We start from the raw sequence: 21,963 nt of genomic DNA on the forward strand, positions 1-21,963 counted from the left end.
GTTATTTTGAATTGCATAGTTTCTTTTTGATTAATTTATTTTAAATATTTGAATAAAATATTAGTAGGTATGTCTGTGGTCGGTTGCTATGGTTTTCATCACACAAAGCGTGGACATTAAAAGCGTCTTGTCAAACATTTGTAAAATGAATTTGAACAAAAGTGAAAGAGAAATGGAAGTTGGTGAGGCTGCAAACGCTGTATGTTCCTTCCTTCTGTCGAAGAAATCGAAGGGACGTTACCAGATGGCATATAAGTGACTTGTTTGGTTTCCTTATTGTCACTCACTTCCCCTAAGGAGGTAAGTGGTTACTTACATCCCGTCGTTAATAGTAACCAACGCCGCGTCAAAAAAGTTGTACTTTACTTCCCTCAAATCTATGCCATAACAACGTACTATGTAGAGTAAAAAAATTGCATGAAGTTAAAATGCAATTTTAACAGTGAGAATTGAATAAATAATACTATTTAGCAAACATGTAGTTCCCTTTTACACTAGACTAGAAACTTATTAATGCCTCCTCGTAGACAAGGTACGTAGTTAAATGCCTAAGCTTGCAAAAATTGTTCATCAATAATTACAGCCACCTGGAGTTTAAATCCGACGCACTTTCCACAATATGTGTTTTAAATATCATCTTCGATAACCTAATTATCATTATTAAACAACAAACGTTTCAACGTAAGCAGTTCGAATAAGATAAGGAGAATGTCTTGATCGCGGTAGGTCTCTGGGTATTTCTGATCGGGTTAATAAGCTATCTAGGTTGTATATTTTTTTTCTTCATATTGTTAAGCCTGTAGGTTATCAGATACGGAAACACCGCGAATGTCAAACTTTTGATCCTGAAAGCGAGTAGGGATAAGAGAGGTAAAAGAGGTTAGATCAGGTCAGGTCAGGTCAATGCTTATTTCTTTATAACACAACTGTTTGTCCTGACTTGACCTAGAGGACATCTTTGTCTTCCCGCTTAGATCACGATTCGTGAATAGAATTTTTGATTTTTTGTAATGTGCGGAAAATAGTTATTTACCTAACATATGCGACAAGTGAAATTTCCCACGTGAGCACATTATTTAGTGCAAACGCGGGAAATTTCTACCTGCAAAAGTTAGGTACAATATTTTTTGTAACGAATAACTCAGAAATATCGGTAACTTTTTTACTAATGGGTTGGTAGCACCTTCCGCGCTGATTGCTAGGTTATTAAAATTTAAAGCGTCGGTCGCTGGCATCTTCTACGGTCACACAATAGATTGAACAAATTCTTTCTCTTCACTTGAAAGAGAACGATATTATTTACAGGGCCCTGTTATTACTCTTCCTTTATGATTCTTATTTGTTTTATAATAACATTACTTATTACGTCCATTGACGTTTTCGTCTGTCTACGTCATTAAATACCAACCTTACAATACAATTTCCCCTTGTTTCTGCTGCAAAGTAAAACATCCACGTGCGGGAAATCGGACTTCCCGCACTCCGAGGATAACCGGCAAATAGAGAGTTTGAGGCTATGAGTACAAAAAATAATTTACATTGGTCCTCAATGAAGAAGCTGCCACTAAAAGAGATTTCCGTTGTAACGGTACTTCGTATTCCAGTCGAGATAAACTACTCTGCACCAACAACGACAGTTAATTGGCAAAGAAAAAAAAATTACAAAACAAATCAAACAAAGTAATCTCGTTTCTCGGAAGCGAAAAACGGGAAAATGAAGCGGCTGGGATTCTCCACAAGTCGACTATTTTACATTGCGACCTTGAACATAGAGAAGGTGATCTAGGTGATCAAAGTGGAAGTGGACAAATGGTACTGTCGTCATTCAACATCTCTAGATTGTGACAACAGTGAGTTAAGCGTTAGGAAAGAAGAGTCACTGCGTTGTTTGCTTCGTTTTAATTAACAACAGATTTTGTAAGTAATCGTGCCTTCAGTTCGGCGTACTTTCCACAATATTATATCATTTGATAACCGGTTGACTCACAAGCGATAAATGTGCGAACTTAAATTCTTATAATACAATAAGGATTAAATTTCATTATCTTGCCGCACTTGGGATTTCTGCTTGAGTTCATGGACTTGTCTTGGTAGTACTTACGAAGATATATTAAAGTTTCTGCACAAATTCAACTCTTGTTTAGTAGCCGTCCGACTACCAAAAAGACAACAACACGATAGAAAGACTTCAAACTGTACAATGAGTTTTCTATAAATTTGTGTAAAGTGATTAGAAGTAAACGAGAAAAATAAAAATGTGTGTTATGGATCACTTCAAAGTGAAGATGTTTATAACGAAGTTATCTCTGTTGTTGTGTTTCCTTGGTGAGTCAAGAGAAAATGTAGTGATATATTTGATAAACACATTTTTTTATAGTTTCGCAAGAAGTGGTCAGTGTAAAGTGAGTATTTTTAATATGAATTGGTTGTCAAATCGAGCAAAGTTTGGAGTTACATCAGTTATCAAGAGATTGACTGTTTGAGTTGTTTAAGGGGTGATTGTCCTCTACCTCCACATCCTTCTTTCGGATGGTGGTCAACATCGAACAACAAATCTGAAGGAATGATGGTGTCGGAAGATACAATTCTAAAAATAAATTGCAACGACAATAACATTTTGGACGGTTGCACAATCGTAGCTTGTCTCAACGGAAAGTGGACTCCAAACATTGGAAAATGCTTGAGTAATTGTCCTAAGATCACGAGGAACGACATTTAACATTCTGTTGTAGGAACGTGTCCCTCGATATACTCCACAGCCACGATGACAGTCAAATGTACAGTGAAAAATAAAGAAATGGTGAACTGCACTGACGCTCTCGACGGTACCATAGCACAGTTCAAATGCGCTTCGTACTACGAAGACTCGAGAGTGTCCAGACCCAAAGCGATTTGTGTCGACGGGAGGTGGAGCGAGAGCGTTCCAGATTGTCGTCCAGGTTTGACCTCAGCGAAATGGTTGATCAAGTTACTTTTTTGATGTGTTGTAGTGTGCGGCAAGGTACGACCAAAGAGGGATCCTACGTTGATTGTAGGTGGGAAAGTCGCAGGAAAAAGATATTTCCCCTGGCAAGCTGCTTTGTACGACGCCAGAAACGAGAAGTTCCTCTGCGGGGGAAGCTTGTTAAACGAAAGAATTATTTTGACGGGTGAATATCTTCCATTTATATGTGTTGCAAGTGTAAATATCTTGTGCGTTTGGTAGACGACAAGTCATTGCTTTTTTGCAAACTTCCACGTTAAAAATTATTGATGATTTTTTTATTTGTTAGCTGCGCATTGTATAACAGACAACGACGGAAACCTACTTCCTAAAGAATTTTACGTGGTGGCAGTTGGAAAACACTTTCGTAAGTACTCAGACTCTCGCGACTCAGCTCACATTCAAAGCTCTCAAGTAAGTTGAGCACGGAAGAGTTGCTTCACGCTACTCATTCTTCATTTAGATACACAGAATGTTTGTTCCTGACGAGTACGAAGGAGACACTCAAAACTACTTGGCCGACATTGCGATACTAGTCGCTGTGAAAACTTTCACGCTTTCAGCTAGAATCCAACCTGTTTGCATCGACTGGACCAGGAACTATGAACATGCAATATTAAATCCTCGCGGAGGACGAAAAGGATTTGTAAGTCTTTCAACCACACAGACGTACTGCTTCTAATGGAGACTGTAGGTGGCTGGTTGGGGCAACACTGTTGAAACTGGAAAAGTGTCCGACGTCCTCCGACAGTTGAGAGTTCCTTCTGTCCCTCAACAGACGTGCAAAGACGATCTACCGGTGGACTACAGGCAATACCTGACGCACGACAAGTTGTGTGCGGGCTATTTGAACAACGGTACTTAGACTAGTCACTTCCTACTAAACTTATTTCATACTGAAACTGGATGCAGGTTCTTCTGTTTGCAACGGAGACAGCGGAGGAGGTCTGGTCTTCAAATATTCAGACAGATTTTTTGTTGCCGGCGTAGTCAGTTTAGCTCCTGTGGCTGAAACGACAGAAGGAGGATGCGACAGTCAACAATACGGTCTCTACACGGTGGTCTACAAATATTCTGACAATTTCATTTTAAGATATTTGGTTCGATTCAAACCGTGAGTTCAATCAATATGTCCAAAAAACGTGAGTACCGTAAAATTTCAGATCCCATAAGGAGGATTGTAAAGATTGCACCACTTTTAACGTGACCGAGCGGCCTCCGCCAATAGCAACGAGCAAACGACCAGGGTAAGTAAAAATTGCAACTTTAAATCAAAGTACTACTAGCTAGTTCTTCTAGTGGAGGAAATGCACATACTGAACCACCCATGCCACCAAAGTAAGTACCAACTGAATAAAAAATATAACGTTAAGTATAACTCGATTTGGTTCAGCAAGGGGTGCGTTTTGCCGGCCCACCCAGATTCAGGTCGTTGGATTCCTGTTGGAAACTCTTCTAAATCTCTTTCTCCTGGAGGCCGTGTCGATCACTTGATAATTTTGAAAATAGAATGCAACAATGGTCATATTCTGGACGGGGCTATGTTTTTTCTATGTAACGGTAGCGAGTGGGTGAATAAAATGGGAAAGTGTTTAAGTAACATCGGAATTTGTAGAGGTGGATCACACTACTCGCTCCTATTCTTTCAGAAACTTGCCCATCTATAAACAATACTTCAACTAGGTCGGTAACTTACGAGCACAAAACCACCCATATGGGAAATTCGATTCCTATCGATGGTACCATCGCGAGGTTCACTTGTGCCCCTTTTTACGAAAAGGACAGTGTAAAGCAACGTCCATTTGTCTGCTTGGATGGTACTTGGGCCGAATCTGCTCCTAAGTGTGTTCCAGGTCAGTGCGATAAGATGCACAGAAGTTGAAAAAATATTTTTAAACAATTTTTAGTGAGTGGTCAAAAAGCGCGTGAGCAAAACCAATTAATTATCGGAGGAAGTTCCCTAAAACGAGGACTCTTTCCTTGGCACGTGGCCATTTACATGAACAAAGACGTTATAATTTGTGGTGGCAGTTTACTCAGCGAAAGAGTCATACTGACAGGTGAGTCCTCCACAATCGTAGAGTGTTCGCTTGAAAAGACTATTTCTAGCTGCACAGTGCGTAACACATTCTGATGGTCAAGTACGCCCAAAAGAAAACTACACAATAGCTGTGGGGAAATTTTACAGTAAGATTTGGGACAGACGCGACATCGACGAGGCGCAGTTTTCAAAAGTTTGGTTGTTTCCCACCAATTTAGACATCATTGTTGTTGTTTCCTTTGCAGATAGAAGAAATATTTGTAGCTGCGGAATACAGGGGAAGAACTCAAAACAATTTCGCTGATATTGCTATAATCGTGACAGATAGAGCTTTCAAGCTTTCCCGCGCAGTCCAACCTGTCGCTGTTGATTGGGCAAAAGCACACGTAGATAAAGTATTGCGACCAGACAAACAACAATTTGGATACGTAAGCTTCGAATTATGCTTCATGCTTCCATCCCTCATTCATCTTCTTGATTGTAGATCAGTGGCTGGAATGATTTTGCACAGCATGAAAATTATTCTACTTCCCTCAGCACCATCAAGGTTCCCTTCATAAATCATACAACTTGTTCTTTGGATGTTCCGGAAAGTTACGAACACTATTTAACATCCGACAAGATATGCACCACTTTTGGCAAAGGTAAATATATATTAAAAAAAAAAAAAAAATACACGTTATATTTTGTAGGAGATAGTATTTGTATGGGCGATCGAGGAGCCGGACTTGTGGCAGAATATAACGAGAAATACTACATTTTTGGTGTTTTGAGTTTCTCTCCACCTTCTGGAATCGGAAAATGTGATACCAGCGAATATGGACTTTACACTCGAGTTGAGTCCTACATAGACGACTTTATATTAGAAAAGGTCGCTCGATATAACACTGTTTAAAAATGTATTTCACGTAATGTAAATAAAATAGAATTTTGATCATTTATTTATTCATTGTTACTTGGCGTCAACAAAAAATGAAAAGTAGACCAAAGTAGGGAGGGAATTCGAGAATGACGCAAACAGAAATTAGAACAGTTTGGAAACAGTTTGAAGGAAACGAAAATCTGAGTGGAGTTTAAACGCTACTTATTATTGTTAATTTGAAGTAAAAATACCAATCAGACAAGAATACCGTCGAGAACTTAATTCGTCCCTACGTAATCGAATATTACTGACCCGCGCGAAACTTTGTATAATCAAATCAAATTTTAATTTGTCATTGTGTTTTCTCAAAATCTGAAATCGTGTTGTAGAAGTTTGCCGAGATGTAGGTATTCAGCTGCCGATTATGTTGATTATCTTTGGAGAGTGCGGGCGGAACGCTAGGGAGGCAGCAACAGTTTTCTCTGATCGTTTCCCTCATCACAAAACAATTTTGAAAGTACTTGCTAAGGCTCAAGAAACAGGGCAAGTTTTGCCGAATCGGAATGAAATTGGCGTAGGTGCACGAAGTAAACGGACCTTGGATAATGAAGAAGCAATACTGAATATCGTTGAAGAAGATGGAACTAGGAGTATAAGAGAAATTGCTCAAGAGATCGGTACATCGCGTAAATTTGTATTAATAGTTGCGGACTATACGATGACAACTTTTATTAAATTGATTGACATTATTCTTAACCTAAGTTTTTTGACAGATATTTCGAGTAGAGTGATAGTATTTTTGTAAACCAAGCAACGGCCCCATTCGTTCTGTTCTTCCCTAGTTCATCCGCGCTTGATTAAAGGGATTGGTGGACATAACTCGATTAAAAAAGCAAATAAGAAAAAGGAATCAATCGTTCCTGTAATGTTATTGCTGCGGCACAAGTCAGTTTCCTCTGGGGCGTGAGTTGTGGCACACCTGATATATCAATTTTTGTAAAAAAAATTTTGGCCGTCACTATCTTGGCATTCACGTAAAGTGTAAATAAACCTTTAGGAACAGTAACCCCACTTTCGATTCTTGTCATTTTGACATGCATATTATTATTCTGCCAATCAATTTAAACTGTTTAAAGCTCAGATATTCCAAAAATCCGAACAAAATTAGAGCAGTCGTAGATAGATAACCTGAGGTAAACGTTCTGTGTAGTAGAAAGTGACAAAATAATATCGAGTTTTAAAATTTACCAACCAAAAAATACCAATCATAATCAAGACGGTAAATCATAATGGCAGTAAAGTATGGACTACAAATTTTTTTCTTTTTTGAAATGACAGAAAATGACGGCAAATATTTTTGGGTCGCTATAGTACAATTTATATGTACTTAATTTATCATTAGAAGAGGCACAACTGATTTTACCGACTTTCACAAGTTTCAAAGTTATGACTTTAGAAAATAAAAAGTTTGTGATACACTCTGTATATGTGTATCACAATGACATGACGTCATCGTGATGTATAGTGCCTTGAAACTTTAATAAAAATTCGAAAAATATTTAGATTTTTGATTACACGACCATCCGTGCCTAACCATCGACCATAAATGTAATAACTAAACACTAACCCCGATTAGAAATACCCCAAAAACAATGTTTTTTTTAAGATGGCTCACCAGCTGCACGATTAGTTAACCACTCCGTTCAAGAACTACACTAGACACTTAATCATCCAAAAAGTCATTAATTGTCACGTTATTTGTAAAAATTACCCCTAAAATTACAACACAAACGGTGGTTGCTTGTCACAAGAATTAATTTAACTGACGTGCACCCACTAATTCTTCAGCGCTCATACTCTCCACAGATTTTGTAACCAATTAAAATTTGTTGTTACACTTTTGACTCACTGTAAATTTACATTTAATGTGTCGTTTTTACCAGTGAAGGTCGAAAATAGTCACACAGACAACACCACAAACAAATCCTATTTTGTAATAATTGTACGAACGAAGTATGCAACCAACTTGACAGGTTTGACAGTAGGTCACAAAAATATTGAACAATTATTTAGTTATTAAAATATTTTAACTATCACTGCACTATTAAACTATTACACACATTTATCTTCGAGGCTGAAATTATTTAAACGTACTAATTGTACAAATTGAATCTAAATAATTTTGAACTGGTGTAAGCGCCATCTTACGCCTCTAATCGAAATCTAAGTGAAACTAAACGTCGCCCGCGTTGATTTATAATCATCAACGCGGGCGACGAAACTAAATCACAAATACACAAATCTTTCACAAGAATTATAATTATTAATTATCACAGAATCTTATTAAGTAATTTATCCTTTCATTATGTATTTGAAACTTAGATGTGATCATTTGTAACGTGGGATTTTTCTTCAAATCGTCTTGCTTATCTGTGCACTGTGTTTGTTTAGTATTTCCTAAAGTGTTCTCAAGTGCTGAAAAAGAATTTAGTATGTATTTGTCCAGAAGGTATAACTAAGTTTGTACTTACCAAGATGTTTGAAACAGGGTGACTATTTGACAGACAAACCGAAATGACAAGCTAAATGGGTGTAGTTTTTGACAGTACAGGTGCTTCAAGTGTCTAGGAAGGTGGAAGAATGAGAGATGTATTATTTTTAATATTTGCTATTTCCAGTAAGTAAGATACATTTCACACGTACAGTTCATACATCAATTTTTCGAATAAAAACATGTTAACATAATTTTTTCCTAAACCACATTATTATTAATTTTTTTTTGTTAACCCTATATATTACAAAAATGCATGAATTTTGTAGCAAAGGTAAATGCCTCGAGTTTGAATTTTTTTCACAGACAATAATTCTCTAGAACTAGAATTTCGACTGAAAAATAACAAATCTTTTCCGAAACAACTTATAATTTAGCAGTCGCGCACCATTCACACGTTAATTGATTTTTCTTCACTGTAATGCGAACTACAGCCGAAAAAATTGTAATAGGAACTTAAAAAAAATCTACGAAAAGCATAAGTTAAAAAATATAAATGGCAGTCGAATTTTAAATAATAAAAAAGATGGCGGCACAAAAGTTGTATAAAATTATAATAACGTACAATATAACTCCTTACGGACTAACGTTACGTAACATATAAATAGGGGCCGGGGCCCGGATCAAGTTAGTAAAATATATAAAAAAGTTAATGATAATATCAAATATTATTTTCCTGGTTTTCCGTAATAATTAATACGCAAACAGACAATAAATTACAATAAAGCATAAACTATGAAAACAACTGTAGTATTAACATGTACAGTACCAACTAGGAAAACTGAAAAAAAACATTGAGTGGTCAACAGCGACCGAGTTGGCGGCGCCCCTGGGGGCGGTCCGACTCGGCCGTTTGTTACGTATATCATAGCTTAAGCATGAAAATAACGGAAACTAGTTTGCACGAAAATGGCGTATTGTTACATTTACTCGGATGGGAAGCGCAAGGCGCCCCCCCGATGCGGCCCTGTCTCAATTTCCTCATTAACTAATCCTCAACTATCAACAATAAACATTTAGCTAGTCTGGCGCAACTACCGGTGCAATAGGTTCGGCGGGCCGCATCGACCAGAGGGCGCCACCACTCTAGCTGCGCTCGCAACTTATTTTATCATATATATACGTACGTATACGATGAAAAGAATAACTTAACATTAACCTGTGTTAACACAACTAACATTGAAATAACTATAGAGATATCTTGCGATTTTTTAAACGTTATGTGGTTTTAAATCGAATTTTGGACCGATTTTAGATCAACTGTAAGGCCGAAAGGTTTGCGTTTCCCAAAAGTGACTTTTAGACATATCTTTCGTGTGTTTGAGTGTGTGTAAACCTGGCCGAGACCGTCAATTTAGCAGTGTGACTGAGTGTACAAATCGAAACGTCAATTTCCGTCAATTTGGAGCGTTTATGTGTGTGTGTGTGTCATCTGATAATATTATTGTAAAACGAAGGAAAACGGAACGGGTCACGTGACTGATCACGTGTCCCGCCGCCGAACGAACACGAACTGAGGTGTGGTTACCGAATTTTTGTGTGGCATAAGAGAATCATTATGCGTTTAGACTATTGCTGTTCAACTTAAGTTGTAAGGGTGCGGTCCCGGGGGCGGCTTCTTCCGGGGCTTTTCCGTCGTTTTGGTTTAGATATGGAGCTAGGCAAGCGTGTGGCATACATCGACCGGGAGGGGGCGCTCTACGTGTTTTTGGGTCCCCTCGAGAGGGCGCCACCGGGCCGCGTGAAACTTGAACTGAATTAGCGAACTGAAACTGGTTTGAACTTGAGAAAACTGTGCGCAAACTGGTTGCGCGGTGTGTTGTGGGCTATTGCAAAAAAAAAGAGATTTTTTTTGTAATTTTACAATAAATATTTGTCCATTCGGGCACTAGACGTTAATATTTATGTAAAATACGGTGGGAAGCCGAAGCTTCGCTGAAAGTTTGCAGGGCCGGACTGTGTCCGGGCTGGGCTATTGCAGAATTTCACGGTGGAATAATTACATGCGTAATTATTTGGTGGGCAAAATGTTTGTAGCACTGAGTGCAACCGGGCTATTGTAGTTGATTTTTGGTTTGTATTTTAGCTGTCGAGATCGGGAGGCGGCGTCATCAGCGAGTGTGAGTTGAACGCGAGATGGCGCCGCCGATGGCTGTCGGTAAGTGTGGTCGCTTCACTGTCGTTCAGTGAAACACAGAGTCCTATTTTGTCACTTTTTGGGGAATTAGTGGTGGCGGGTGCCACGGCTATTGTAGATTTTTAACTATTGTCTATATGGCTATTGTAGTATAATGGGAAATCTAGTGGCGGTTGGGGGAGGGGCGCGGCGCTTCGGGCACCATCCTGAAAGTCACTGTCACAGATTTGTTGCCCCAAAGCTGCTGAAAACTTTGTGCTTCGGCTGAAAGTGAAACTCTAGTTTGCAGTGACTGGCGTAAAACTGCGAAGCATTAGTTGCAGCATGCTTGAGACCAATTCCTGAAGGTTTCACTTCTATTTAGTGATTTTTTTGTTTAGGGAAATTTTTTGACACATTCAGATTTTACCAACTTTTACATAAATACAAATTCCACCCAAACAATTTTTCTTTTCTTTGCATATTTTCATTTGTGAGTTTAGCATTTCTAAGTTCCGGACAGAGATTTTCTTGCATTTGAAACTTTCAGTTTTTTCAAAAATATTTAAAAAAAATACATATATTCTATCCCAAGCTTGGGCTTTTTATGTTTCTGTTATAAAGTACTCTCTAAAATTTGGAAAAATATTTGTCCCAGCTGTTTAGACTTTTTGTTCAGAACGTCTCAAAGTTTTTTGAAACCTTATCTTATATTTTACCAAACTAAAACATCTTCTGATGTCCTTGATTTGACCGAAACAACTTTCAAATGTTCAGTTTTTTTGGAAGAAGTAACTTTAATTGCCATATTTCAGCCATAATAGTAGAATTTACAGTTTTTAGTTTTTGAAAGTTTAATTTATCTACTCGTAAGTTCTTCAAATATCTTTTCTTAGGTTTATTTTTTTCACGTTTCAGTCGTAGTAGTTTCTAATTTTAAATTTTACGAAGACAAAATAACTGTCTAAAGACATTTTGTTCTGAAATCTTTTTTTTGAATATACTTGCATAGCTAAACTGATTTTTACATCAAATTGTTAATGAAATTCTCAAAATTGTGAATAAAAAAGAAAAATGTGATAATTCTTTAGAAAGAGTCACAATAACAGTTATTTAGTTTTTGAAAGTTGTAGGTAATAATTTTTTTATATTTGTTTTTTTTTTTGTATTTTTTCTCCTAAGCTTGGGCCATCTCAATGGTTTTACTTATTTGATCCCAATTTTACAAATTAAAAAATAAATCAACATTCGCAGCAAATTAAAAAAAATAACTCTAAAAGCTGTCTTTTTGTTCTAAAATGTTTGGCACATTTTTTGATAACAAATGTTACGTTAAATTGAGAGTTTTTATGTTTTTATCAAAGCTACAACAGGTATTTTTTAGATTTCAACTAGATATGTTCAATTCGAGTCCAAAGAATTTCAAAATTTTGTTTTTTGTAAAACAATTTTGATTTTTTAAGATATATTTTGTATTTCCGGTTCTAAACTTTCTAAAATGAAAATATTTTTGATTTTTTACGGAACTTCTTTCCTAAACTTATGTAGTAACTTACACATATCAGTCAAAAAGTGCTAAAAATTGTTTCAAAATTGTTCAAAAAAGCTTTGTTATAATTTTCCGATACCATCAGAGCTTCGGAGCTTTTTTCAAAAATTTTCCAAAATGTTCCAGTCTTGCTGGAACTGCATTGTAAAATTGTTTTAAACTTTCTCTTTGTCCAAGACACCGATTCAAGTTGTTTTTGTCTCTTGGAATGGCCGAAGCCTCGCGCCCCCGCCCCCAACCCGTGTCGGATTGCTTATGTACAGGCTCTTACGAATAAATTATGTACACCAGATAAAACCACATGATCGACGAGAACCGAAAAATGTCGTTAAGTACTCGGTACAAAAATCCCGGATTATGATTATTTCCGCTCAACCGCATTCACTCGTCCTTGCACACTAAGAAAAAAAATTAATACGGGACTAGGTCCCTTTTGTACTTGGCAAACGAACAATAAATTCCGATTTTTTCTAAAATTAATAAAAATCACAGTAAACATTGCAAATTCATATTTTCCTCGATATACTTTCATTATTTTTTATTGCTAGCGTTAACCGGCCAAATAACTAAAATCACAGTTTGAAAAAAACTTTGTCGAATTTGATTTCCTCTCCGCGACTCTTGAACAAAAAAAATCATCCTACATCGTACACTTACAAATTCTCCGTCATTCATCCAATTTTTTCCACTTCTAAAACAATCTTACTCGTAATATTATTTACAGCTTACTCTTAAATATATTATGTTAAGTATTTTTTTATTTAATATACCTAAAAACACTTACTTTAGGTATTCCTTCTGTCAACACTTATTTACTATACATTGTTTAAATGATTTTGTAGTGGTGCACTTGTAAAGTGCGCTTAATTCTGTTAGAGCTATGGCCTAGCCATCAGGATGATACTGAGCGCACCGACGAGTCCCGAGGACTTGGCGGAAGTTTGGCACATTTTGACGAACCGGATGTTGGCGGCGGGCCGGACCCGCAACGGTTGGAAGAACGGCGGCGCCGGGTGGAAGGGGGCCCGGCCGGCGACCTCTCCTTGTACTTTACGTCAGAATGCGTTCAGTAATAGCTAAAATTTCATGGCTGTTGGTTCTGCTGTTGGGAGCTGAGCGAGAAGCCCAGCGACCTGGGGTCGCTCCCGTGCAGCCTCAGCGCCTGCTCCAGCCTCTGCTCCTGCAGCCGCAGTGCCTCAGTCAGATCGGGGCTCAGCTGCTGCGACGACTGACCCTGGTGGGTCTGGTAGTTACCTGCAACACCGCAAGTCACCGCGAGCCCAATAATGTGCCGTGGGTCGTACCGTTGTGCCGCAGGGGGCTGCCGTTGTCCTGCTGGTGCTGGTTGAGCTGGGGCAGCGCCTGCGACATGGCCAGCCGCAGCGCCGCCTCCGCTTGGGACCTGAGCAGCGCTTCGGCGTGCTGCTGCATCCTGAGCGCGTCCTGCTGCTGCTGCGACTGCTGCGGCGAAGACATGTCCATCACCGAGGAGCGCATCGCGTCCATGCTCCTGATGCTGTCCATGGAGGCGCGCATCGCGTTCATCGCGTTCATCGACGCCGACAGGGTGTCGTTGGTGATGGGCGGCGTCGAGGGGTTGCTGCTGTTGTTCACCTGGTTGGCCTGCACACGCTCGTCACCACCGGAAGCTCCTCCCGTCGACAACTCACCTGGGTGACTCCGAGCCGCATGGCGAGGTTGGCGATGTTGGCCGCCGCTATGTTGGCGGCGGCGGACGAGTCGGAACCCAGACCCGGCGGCACACCCCCCTGGCCTACCATGTTGGCGATCACCGCCATCCGGTTGGCGTTGTGGAGCTGCTCTTCGACGTTGTACTGCTGGTGCAGGCCGTTGTTGCTGCGCAAGATCTCGTTCAGTTTTGTTGTGCAGTTGTTGTTGTTGTTGTTGTTTAACCCGCCGGCTTCGGAACCGGCCGAAGAGAGGCGTCCGTTGCCGGAGGAACTGTCACTGTGGGCGCTGGGAGAAGCGCACATGGGGCTACCACTCGCTAACAAAAAAAAATCTGTGTCAAATGTGCCCCAACACACAATCAAGTCTGACATACCTACGCCCAATAGGAATTGGAGTCGGGAGGTTAACAAAGCCAATACGGGGGAAGTGGCCAATATTATCAAGCAAACAATAGAAATTAAATGCGTGCAGGGTCGAGTCCAATATCACACAGCCAATATTAGAATGGTTTGACACTCATTTGTCAAACCACAGATACTAGAGAAGCCAATATTATTAAGCAAGGAAGATAAAAAAAAGAAATGGGAGCTTTAGAACATGCAAATTTAGAGAAAATTGTGTTCAAAATAAATTCTGTGCGCTCTGCCAATCTTATCGGCCAATATTATTGGCACACTAAATATTGGCACTATATCTCGCTGCCAATATTTTGTTGTGCGGTGAGCATCGTCTCAACCGTTCACTCGATCCAATATTATCAGTTTGCCAATATCATTGAAGGTTTGGACCTCACTCGAATAAAAGTCGGGAAGTGTTTTAAGTGGAATTTATTGCACCGTGCCAACATTACCAATCACCTAGCCAATATCACTACTCATCCATTTGAAAGTAGGTTCGATTTTTACCTGCCCCTGCCATTCCTGTGAGTCCCAGAAGACCACTGCCGGAGGCGGAAGCGGAAACAGCCGCCAACAAAGTCTCTCTTTCTCTCCTCTCGGCGGCGGCTCTCGACAGCACATATTGGGCGGCGAACTGGTGTTTGGGGTCCATCCTCATGTGCTCCATGTGCGTGAGAAGACCTAAAATGAAGAACGACAAGTTGTAGTACGAGATTTTGTGAGGAGATTGGACAACAAGAAACACAAAAGAAGAACAAAATCAAAAAGGAATATTATAAGTAGGTTATAATATTCGTGCTTATATCCTCATCAGTTGGCTGTGGTGCAAATAAATCAAAAACAAAAATAAAAAAACAAATGCAAACACACGACCAGTGGCGTAGGCTTAGCCGGGGCTTGACTGTCAAGAGTTTTACAAGAATGGTCGCGGCTCAACTGATGAGGATATAAATCGGCAAAAGAATGTGATTTCGGTACCTGATTCGTGTGTAAAAACTGCTTGACAAACAGAACACGGCCACATTCTCAACGAACTTGATAATTGTGACGTTTCCGGGTGACACGCCAAATGTTTCCTGAGGGATCCTTCATTGACATAATGCTTTCCACAAACGGGACAAGGATGATTCGCCGTCCTTCTCTTCGCTAAATAAGGATCGATGACGTCAACAGAGAGAGAAAAAGAGATCAAGCCAAGCAACCCCAAGGATCTTAATAAAAGCGTTTTTCTTTTTTTTTGTGTGTGTATACGTGTAAGACCGTACTAATCTAGTGACAATTACCGTTAACGAGACGTAACGCAGTGTTTACGCAACGTCTCGTTAATGTTAGAAAGCCAAAAACCAACAAAAGCACTGCACTAAAGAGAGGACAGGGAACCGCCCAAGCAACTAAATAAATAAATAAACAAGGGTTAGTTCTGGGGCGCAATTAGTGATGGTTCGATCGGGGCCCGCCCCCCGCCGCCCCCTCCGCTCCCGAATTTTTCTCATAACTGTTGCCAAGTTTAATTCTTTAATAACAAGGCAATACGGAGCTCTCTTTGTGAAAAGAAAACTTAATAAAATGTTTTTGTATCGGGAAGTTACAAATCCTTTCAGAGAGTGGGGGCGGGGGCGGCGCCGGGGAAAAAATCGTTCCGTCTCTGTTCGACACGCGTCGGGGGCCTGGATAAAAATGGTCAAAAGGAAGCTAATGAGTGTACAATTAAAAAATAAACAGCGGCGAACAAAAATGCTTTTAAGCTTTTGCCCTAATCGATCCTGATTTACAAGGATACAAGAGGGCTGTGAGAAAAAGGGCAGCCATTCAATTTTTAAGTGAGACTTGACGTTGATTTATAGCGTCCCGGTCGCGGAAAAATCATCGAAACGCGATTTTCAAACGTTCGACACAGGAAGAACACGGGAAAGCTCAATCGAACAACACCAAACATGTACAGGGTGGAGGGGAGAAGTCAAAGATTTTCCAAAAACTACACTTCTCCGGCTCCACGCCAGAGTTGGGCAAGGACTCGTCAAATGATTGTCGATATTTAATCGTCAACGACGACGATCCGGTCAGCTCGTCGATTAAACCAAACTTTAAACGACAGCCGACGATTGAAATTTTCAGTTTCTCTGAGTTAATCGACGAAAAAGTTTAATTTGCGTCGACAAACTGCTCGATTGGTCAAATTTTAAATTTGAAGAAGTTAGTCAACTGGCGATTTCTTGTCGATGATATTTCATATCTCAAAAATTTAATCGATACAATTTCGGTCGATTAAAGATTAGAACTTTCAATTTCTGAGAAGTTAGTCGATTAAAAGTTTTAATTTGTTTTGATAAACTAGTCAATCATCGATACAAACTTTAATCGATTCAGTCGATAAAATATTTTATTTGGTTGTTATGAAGGTTAACAGTCGATTAAAATTCATACATTCTAAGAAGTTAATCAACTAAAGGTTTCAGTTTATTCGTTGATAATGCCGCATGCTTCAAAAATGTAATCGATTAAAATTCAGTCGATTAAATTGTCTATTGATGATTGAAATTTTGCAAGGTTACTCGATTGAAAATACTAATTTGGTACACAAAAAAATTTAACATCATTGTGATTTCATCGACAATTAACGATTCAAAAATTTAATCGATTCTAAATCAATTCATTGAAGAGATCGTCGATTATCGATTAAAACTCAGTTTTGAAGATATATTCGATTAATTTTGTCTCGATAAACTAATCGGTCGTGTTGTTCAAAATTTTAATCGATACACATTCAGTTGATTAAATTTGTTTTTTAGTTGTTACAAAGATTTCTAACAATCGATTAAAATTTCTAAATTCGAAAAAGTTGATCAACTGAAGATTTCGATTTGTTGCCGATTAACTCTTTGTTTCAAAAATTTAAACGATACAATTTTAGTCGATTAAATAGTCGGTTGACGATTAAAACTAAACCAATCTCTAAATTCGAAGAAATTAATCCGACGATCTCAATTTGTTCGTCTATGATCCCTCAAACCACGAAAAATTAATCGATATAATTTTTGTCGATTAAATTGTCAATTGACGATTAAATTTGCAATTTTTAAGCTTGTCGATTGAAAATTCCAAATTCGAATTTGGTACAAAAAATAATTTAGAATCGGTGTGATCAGATCGACAATTAATCGATGAATTGAACGACAATTACCGATTTAACAATTCAATGATTAACTAAATCGTCGATTAAAACTTTTAGTTTCTAATTGCAAGAAAGAGAGATGTTATATTAACTTCTTCCAAAATAATTAGTTGATTGTTGATCGATCAGTCAAACTAGAGAAATCGATTCCAGTTGAGTCAATCAATCTGTGCCTTTTAGTTATCGATTTTCTAACAAAATTTAGCCAATCGATTAAACTCGTCGTTTTGACGATCATCTCTTGACGATTAAACTTATGTCGTTGAAAGATTTGTCAAATCCTTTGCCCAACCATGCTCCACACCTACTCCATGCGTTTACCCCTCCAGAATTAGGTACTTACTGGCAACGCCGGAGGCGTTGGGGTCCTTGTGCGTGTGTTTCATGTGTTCCATCAGCGCCTCTCCTCCCAGGAACATCTTGTGGCAAAGGGGACAAGAAGTCGCATTCGGTCCACCAATCAAAGCTGCATGTTGCTGCAAACGACCAATACACTGTTGACAAAAGCGCGCGTTAATGCTAAAGCCCCGATCAAACCGAACCGGTGTGGTGCCGGTGGGTCCGGTTCGGTTTGGTTCGAGCTTCGATCAGCAATTGGGCGAGTGCGGTCCTGGCGACGAGTGAATGAACCGTTGAAGGTTCCTACGGCGGGGTATACCGCTCCCATCGTGGTGGAGAGGAGGTGAGAGGAATGCCCACACGTGAAGGAGAGCGGATCTTTCAGGGGCGAGACTGGTTCAAGCGCAGGGGCGGACGTGAAAAAAATTCATAAATTGTACAGAGTGTACCAAAGAATTTTTTGAAAAACGAGAAATCTTCAGGTCAGATCGAGGCGAGAGTGGAGGGTCAGAAAGACCCAGAAATTGCACAAATAAGATGTGAAGACATTGTTTTTTGAGTTGGATATTTTGGAAATTTGAATTGTTTAGAGAATCCGGAAATCACGAAAGTGTGACCTTACCGAGTTCGGTGCCCCTCGGGCCTTGGGGGTCGAGCCCGGAGCAGGAAGAAAAGTACAGGTCTGATGGGTTAATTCGCGGAACACGTTTCGCAAACCGCCGCCATAACAGTAAACCTGGCTCGATTTTAGTCGGCCATGAAAAAGTCCGTAAACGAGATCGCCCCCGGATCGGGAAAAATCCACTAAATAAGCTGACATTTTCTCACAATTTAATATTTAATTAGGAGTCTGGCGGCGTCCTTGTCGCGCGCACGCCGCCCCCGACGGGCCAACACTCGACGGAAAAAATCAACTGAAATGAAGTCAAAATGCGATAAAGAATGCATGATAATTACAACGGGCAACGAAAACTTAAACTAAGACCCTCGGATACGCGCTTTATCTTTTTTCTTATCGACGCTAATTAGCCGAAACGTACCTCGCAGATTACTTCGTAAATCTTGAATTAAAAACAAGGTAGATTGCTGTTAAAAGGTCTTTAATTTTTAGAAACTGAACTGAAGTTGGATCGGACTAAGAGAGGGATCGCGACGTCTTTTTTTACCGCCCCCGACACATCACCCGCCGCCCCTCGTCATCTCCCGCTAATAAAGTTTCATGTTGTTTTAAATAATTTGGAAACGTTTGTTTGTGCTTAATGCGGACTAATAGCGCGACAGGGCCGGAACGGGCCGTTTCGACCGGGGGCGGCAAACAAAATGAGACAAAGGTTGGAATTCCTTCCCCGTAAAAGTTCAAAACAAAAAGTTTCTTTTTTAGGAAAACAACCAAACCAATAAAATTTTTGCTTCTACTCAATACCAACTAATAATAATAGTAATAACTGTAATTACCACCACATTAGGTCAAGTTTCTCACAGTTTCGATTTTTTTCATTTTTTTGTGCTAGAAATATCACGGCCAACATGATTAGCTGCCTGTGACTTTCTTCTTTTTTTCGAAAAACAAGAACTCTTGTCTGTGTGAAGCAATGATCTGAAAAGATTATTAACTTATCGGAATTTTGATTGATCGCTGTCTTCATTTCTTCGATTAGACTTTCATTTCTTCCGACCGTGACTGAACATTTAATGATTATGCATTAAAAAATGAAGAAATTTAAAATATAACTTAATTTTGTTTGCTTTGTGTTCAATTAATTTATCAAAAATTTAGTTATTCATATCCAATTTTCAAAGATTCTTCTTTTCCCCATTGTTTCCATTTGAATTTTTTTCAAATTTTTTTTTTTGCAAGGTATGAAGATTTTCAGTTTCTTCATTAAAAAAATAAAAACGTGACAACAAATTCTATTTGACCTTAATAATAATAACAATTTAAAAATTTTGGCTTCGCTCATAAGAAGAGATTCTTCGTAGGGTTCTAGCAAATTAAAGAAATATTTACTTTTCTTTCAAAGAAAAGCCAATTGATATTTTGATACCTATCTTCTTTTCTTCTGTTAAATTTGTAACTTGTTTGATTAAAATTCTGTTTTAAACTAAATTCCTTTCTTCCTATGTGTTATGTAAACCATCTTCAAAATAAATAAAAAAAAATAAATAAGAAATAAAATCTTACTGCGTTTGTATTTCTTTAATCTACAAGATTGTCGTATATAATCCAATACCTATCTGTCATTAAAAAAAATCATAACCTGAAGAAATTTTATTTTTCTTCCGAAGAAAATGTGATTACATTTTGATCAAGTTGGTAACTTTCTTCTTTTTCTTCTAGCAAACTTCTGATCTGTTTGACCAGGACTCGGTCTTTAAAAAAGTTTTCCTTCATGATTTACTGTGTTCTGTGTTCTTCAAAATACAGAGTGTTTAATAAACAAATAAATAAAATCCTACTGTGTTTGTATTTCCTTTCTATTCGAGATCGTTACACAATTAAATCAGCTACTAGAAAATTAGTAATTGTCAAAAAATAAGTCACTAAAGAATTTAACTAGAACTGTCATTTTTTTTTTTTTTTTTTGAAAAACTATTAGATAACGATTTCGTTTATTTCAAAAGAAAAATCATCTTCATTTTAAAATTGAGATATTAAGAATTTGCCTTTTATTTTTTATTAAACGTAAAAATTCTTTAATATACAGGGTGTTTAATAAATGACAAATTAAAACCAGATGCGTTTATGATTTCTTCAGTAGACAAGAATCAGACAATCCAATTTTACAAAATGAACTAAGGAAATTAAAAAAAAAATCATTTTTGAATTTTGATTTTTTCTATTTTTCAAAAATATTGCATAAAGATTTTTTGAAGAAACCGCAACTACGTAAGTTCAACTAATAAAGCATCATAATAATGATACAACGATGACAATTAAAATTTAAAAGAAAAATAAGAAAATGGAATGATCATTTTAATTTAATTAATGAACAATTAATTGTCACTGTGTATATTTTTAAAGATATTTTGTTCATTCTATTTCTGCAAGATTTAGTCATTGCAATTACTGTAATTTACGTCATTACTATTTGACATTTGCTGTTAATTCCTCGATTTCAACATAAAAGTCAACTCATTGTATTCCATAACTTAAGATATTTAACTCTCTTTTTATATACATAATGTGTGGTTACTAAATTTTTAAATTCTTAAATAGGTAATAGAGGCGAAGTACTCCACATATACCTACAGAAACATTTCTCTTATTCTCTCCTACCCGCGGTAATTTTTTTAACTAATAGGTATATACGCTGACCTTGAAATGTCAATTTAAAAAAATTCAGAATGCAATTTGATAATCTTGGGAATCACCGTGTATACAACTAGATCTTGTAACCGTTTAAGATTTTTCCGACGTCGCAGCTAAGTCACGCGCTTTTTTCATCTCGTCGCGCCAGGAAACGCTCCATGTCTTCGTTTTCCCATAAATTATCTCCAAGAAAGTTTCCCATTTCGATCCGATACTAATTCATTAGGAATTCCATGAAATCGGAGCGGATGCAGAGGCCGGTGCTGTTCAACGAACTTTTTGCCCGATCTTCTTGTTCTTCTTTTTGCTTGGTCGTTCTTCCGTCGAGAAAATCGTGTGAAACTGAAAGCGAATTTCGTCTAGATCTGATCGGACAGATTTGAAGCTCGAGGCGGTGACAAAGAAAAATGCGTAAATTGCCGCAATTTCCAGAGAAAGCCGCCACCGCGGTCGCAAACAGTGTTAACTGTAAAAAAGAAGAAAAGAGCAACGGACGTCGGCGCGAAGAACGCGTCGTTTCCTCCCACTCGCATTTCCCTCGGTTATCTTCGGTAGGATCTTCACGGACAATTCGCACCGGTGCGAAGAAAATTTCACAGCACTATCGCGGATCTTTCTGCTTATTTGTTCGTTGTGTTAGCGGCTCCACCCCGTATTTATCCGACAAATGAGATGCATTTTTTATCGGGAATTTTTTCACGCACGCGATTCGCTCCACGCCCACTTCCTGAAAAAGGCTCGAGCGAAGGAAAGAGCCGAAAAAAACGTACATATAGCGGGGTCACACCCCCGGCGCCACCCCCGCGCCAAATTGTTACAAACGATGACAGATGACGGGACGGGGCGAATTGACCTACATACGATGAGTCATAGTGGCCGAAAGGGGTGAATAAAAAATGCGTCTCGGGGTGGAATTAGAGGCGATTGTTCGCGGGATGATTTTTTCGGAG

General features: G+C 38.5%; 2 protein-coding genes across 13 annotated transcripts in view; one reads left to right on the forward strand and one right to left on the reverse strand.

The window, feature by feature from the left end:
• The first annotated feature begins 1,878 nt into the window (after positions 1-1,878).
• Positions 1,879-5,965, forward strand: LOC138129733 (uncharacterized). Of its 2 annotated transcripts, none has more exons than XM_069046010.1 (18): positions 1,879-2,325; positions 2,378-2,402; positions 2,485-2,684; positions 2,733-2,939; positions 2,991-3,149; positions 3,273-3,397; positions 3,447-3,629; positions 3,678-3,840; positions 3,896-4,097; positions 4,147-4,230; positions 4,283-4,321; positions 4,377-4,579; positions 4,633-4,836; positions 4,891-5,043; positions 5,093-5,217; positions 5,270-5,452; positions 5,509-5,668; positions 5,717-5,965. In XM_069046010.1, exons 1-18 carry the CDS (start codon positions 2,256-2,258, stop codon positions 5,917-5,919), a joined length of 2,688 nt encoding a protein of 895 aa, XP_068902111.1. In that variant the 5' UTR covers positions 1,879-2,255; the 3' UTR covers positions 5,920-5,965. The 2 variants fall into 2 exon arrangements, with proteins under 2 accessions (XP_068902111.1, XP_068902112.1); XM_069046011.1 differs by having other exon boundaries at positions 2,494-2,684.
• Positions 5,966-8,538: 2,573 nt separating this feature from the next.
• LOC138129734 (Krueppel homolog 1-like) overlaps positions 8,539-21,963 on the reverse strand; it is a 70,911-nt gene continuing 57,486 nt past the window's right edge. For 6 of the 11 annotated variants that reach the window (XM_069046017.1, XM_069046012.1, XM_069046014.1 and 3 more), the window contains 6 exons: positions 17,708-17,858; positions 15,171-15,362; positions 14,700-14,873; positions 13,773-14,110; positions 13,407-13,725; positions 8,539-13,356 (listed from right to left, as the gene is read on the reverse strand). In XM_069046017.1, the coding sequence (XP_068902118.1) occupies positions 13,187-13,356; positions 13,407-13,725; positions 13,773-14,110; positions 14,700-14,873; positions 15,171-15,362; positions 17,708-17,858 (1,344 nt within the window). In that variant the 3' untranslated portion in view covers positions 8,539-13,186. The remainder of the gene's footprint in view (positions 13,357-13,406; positions 13,726-13,772; positions 14,111-14,699; positions 14,874-15,170; positions 15,363-17,707; positions 17,859-21,963) is intronic. The other 5 variants (XM_069046020.1, XM_069046018.1, XM_069046016.1 and 2 more) reach the window with 4 other exon arrangements.

The sequence above is a fragment of the Tenebrio molitor genome, chromosome 4 (genome assembly GCF_963966145.1).
Source record: "Tenebrio molitor chromosome 4, icTenMoli1.1, whole genome shotgun sequence".
NCBI classification, from domain to species: domain Eukaryota; kingdom Metazoa; phylum Arthropoda; class Insecta; order Coleoptera; family Tenebrionidae; genus Tenebrio; species Tenebrio molitor.

Excerpts from the sequence above, each read along its gene's own strand:
- LOC138129733 (XM_069046010.1), top strand. The coding sequence starts at position 2,256 with ATGTGTGTTATGGATCACTTCAAAGTGAAGATGTTTATAACGAAGTTA. Across the intron at positions 2,685-2,732 it reads AAACATTGGAAAATGCTTGA|GAACGTGTCCCTCGATATAC; the intron begins GTAATTGTCCTA and ends ATTCTGTTGTAG. Across the intron at positions 4,322-4,376 it reads GAACCACCCATGCCACCAAA|CAAGGGGTGCGTTTTGCCGG; the intron begins GTAAGTACCAAC and ends GATTTGGTTCAG.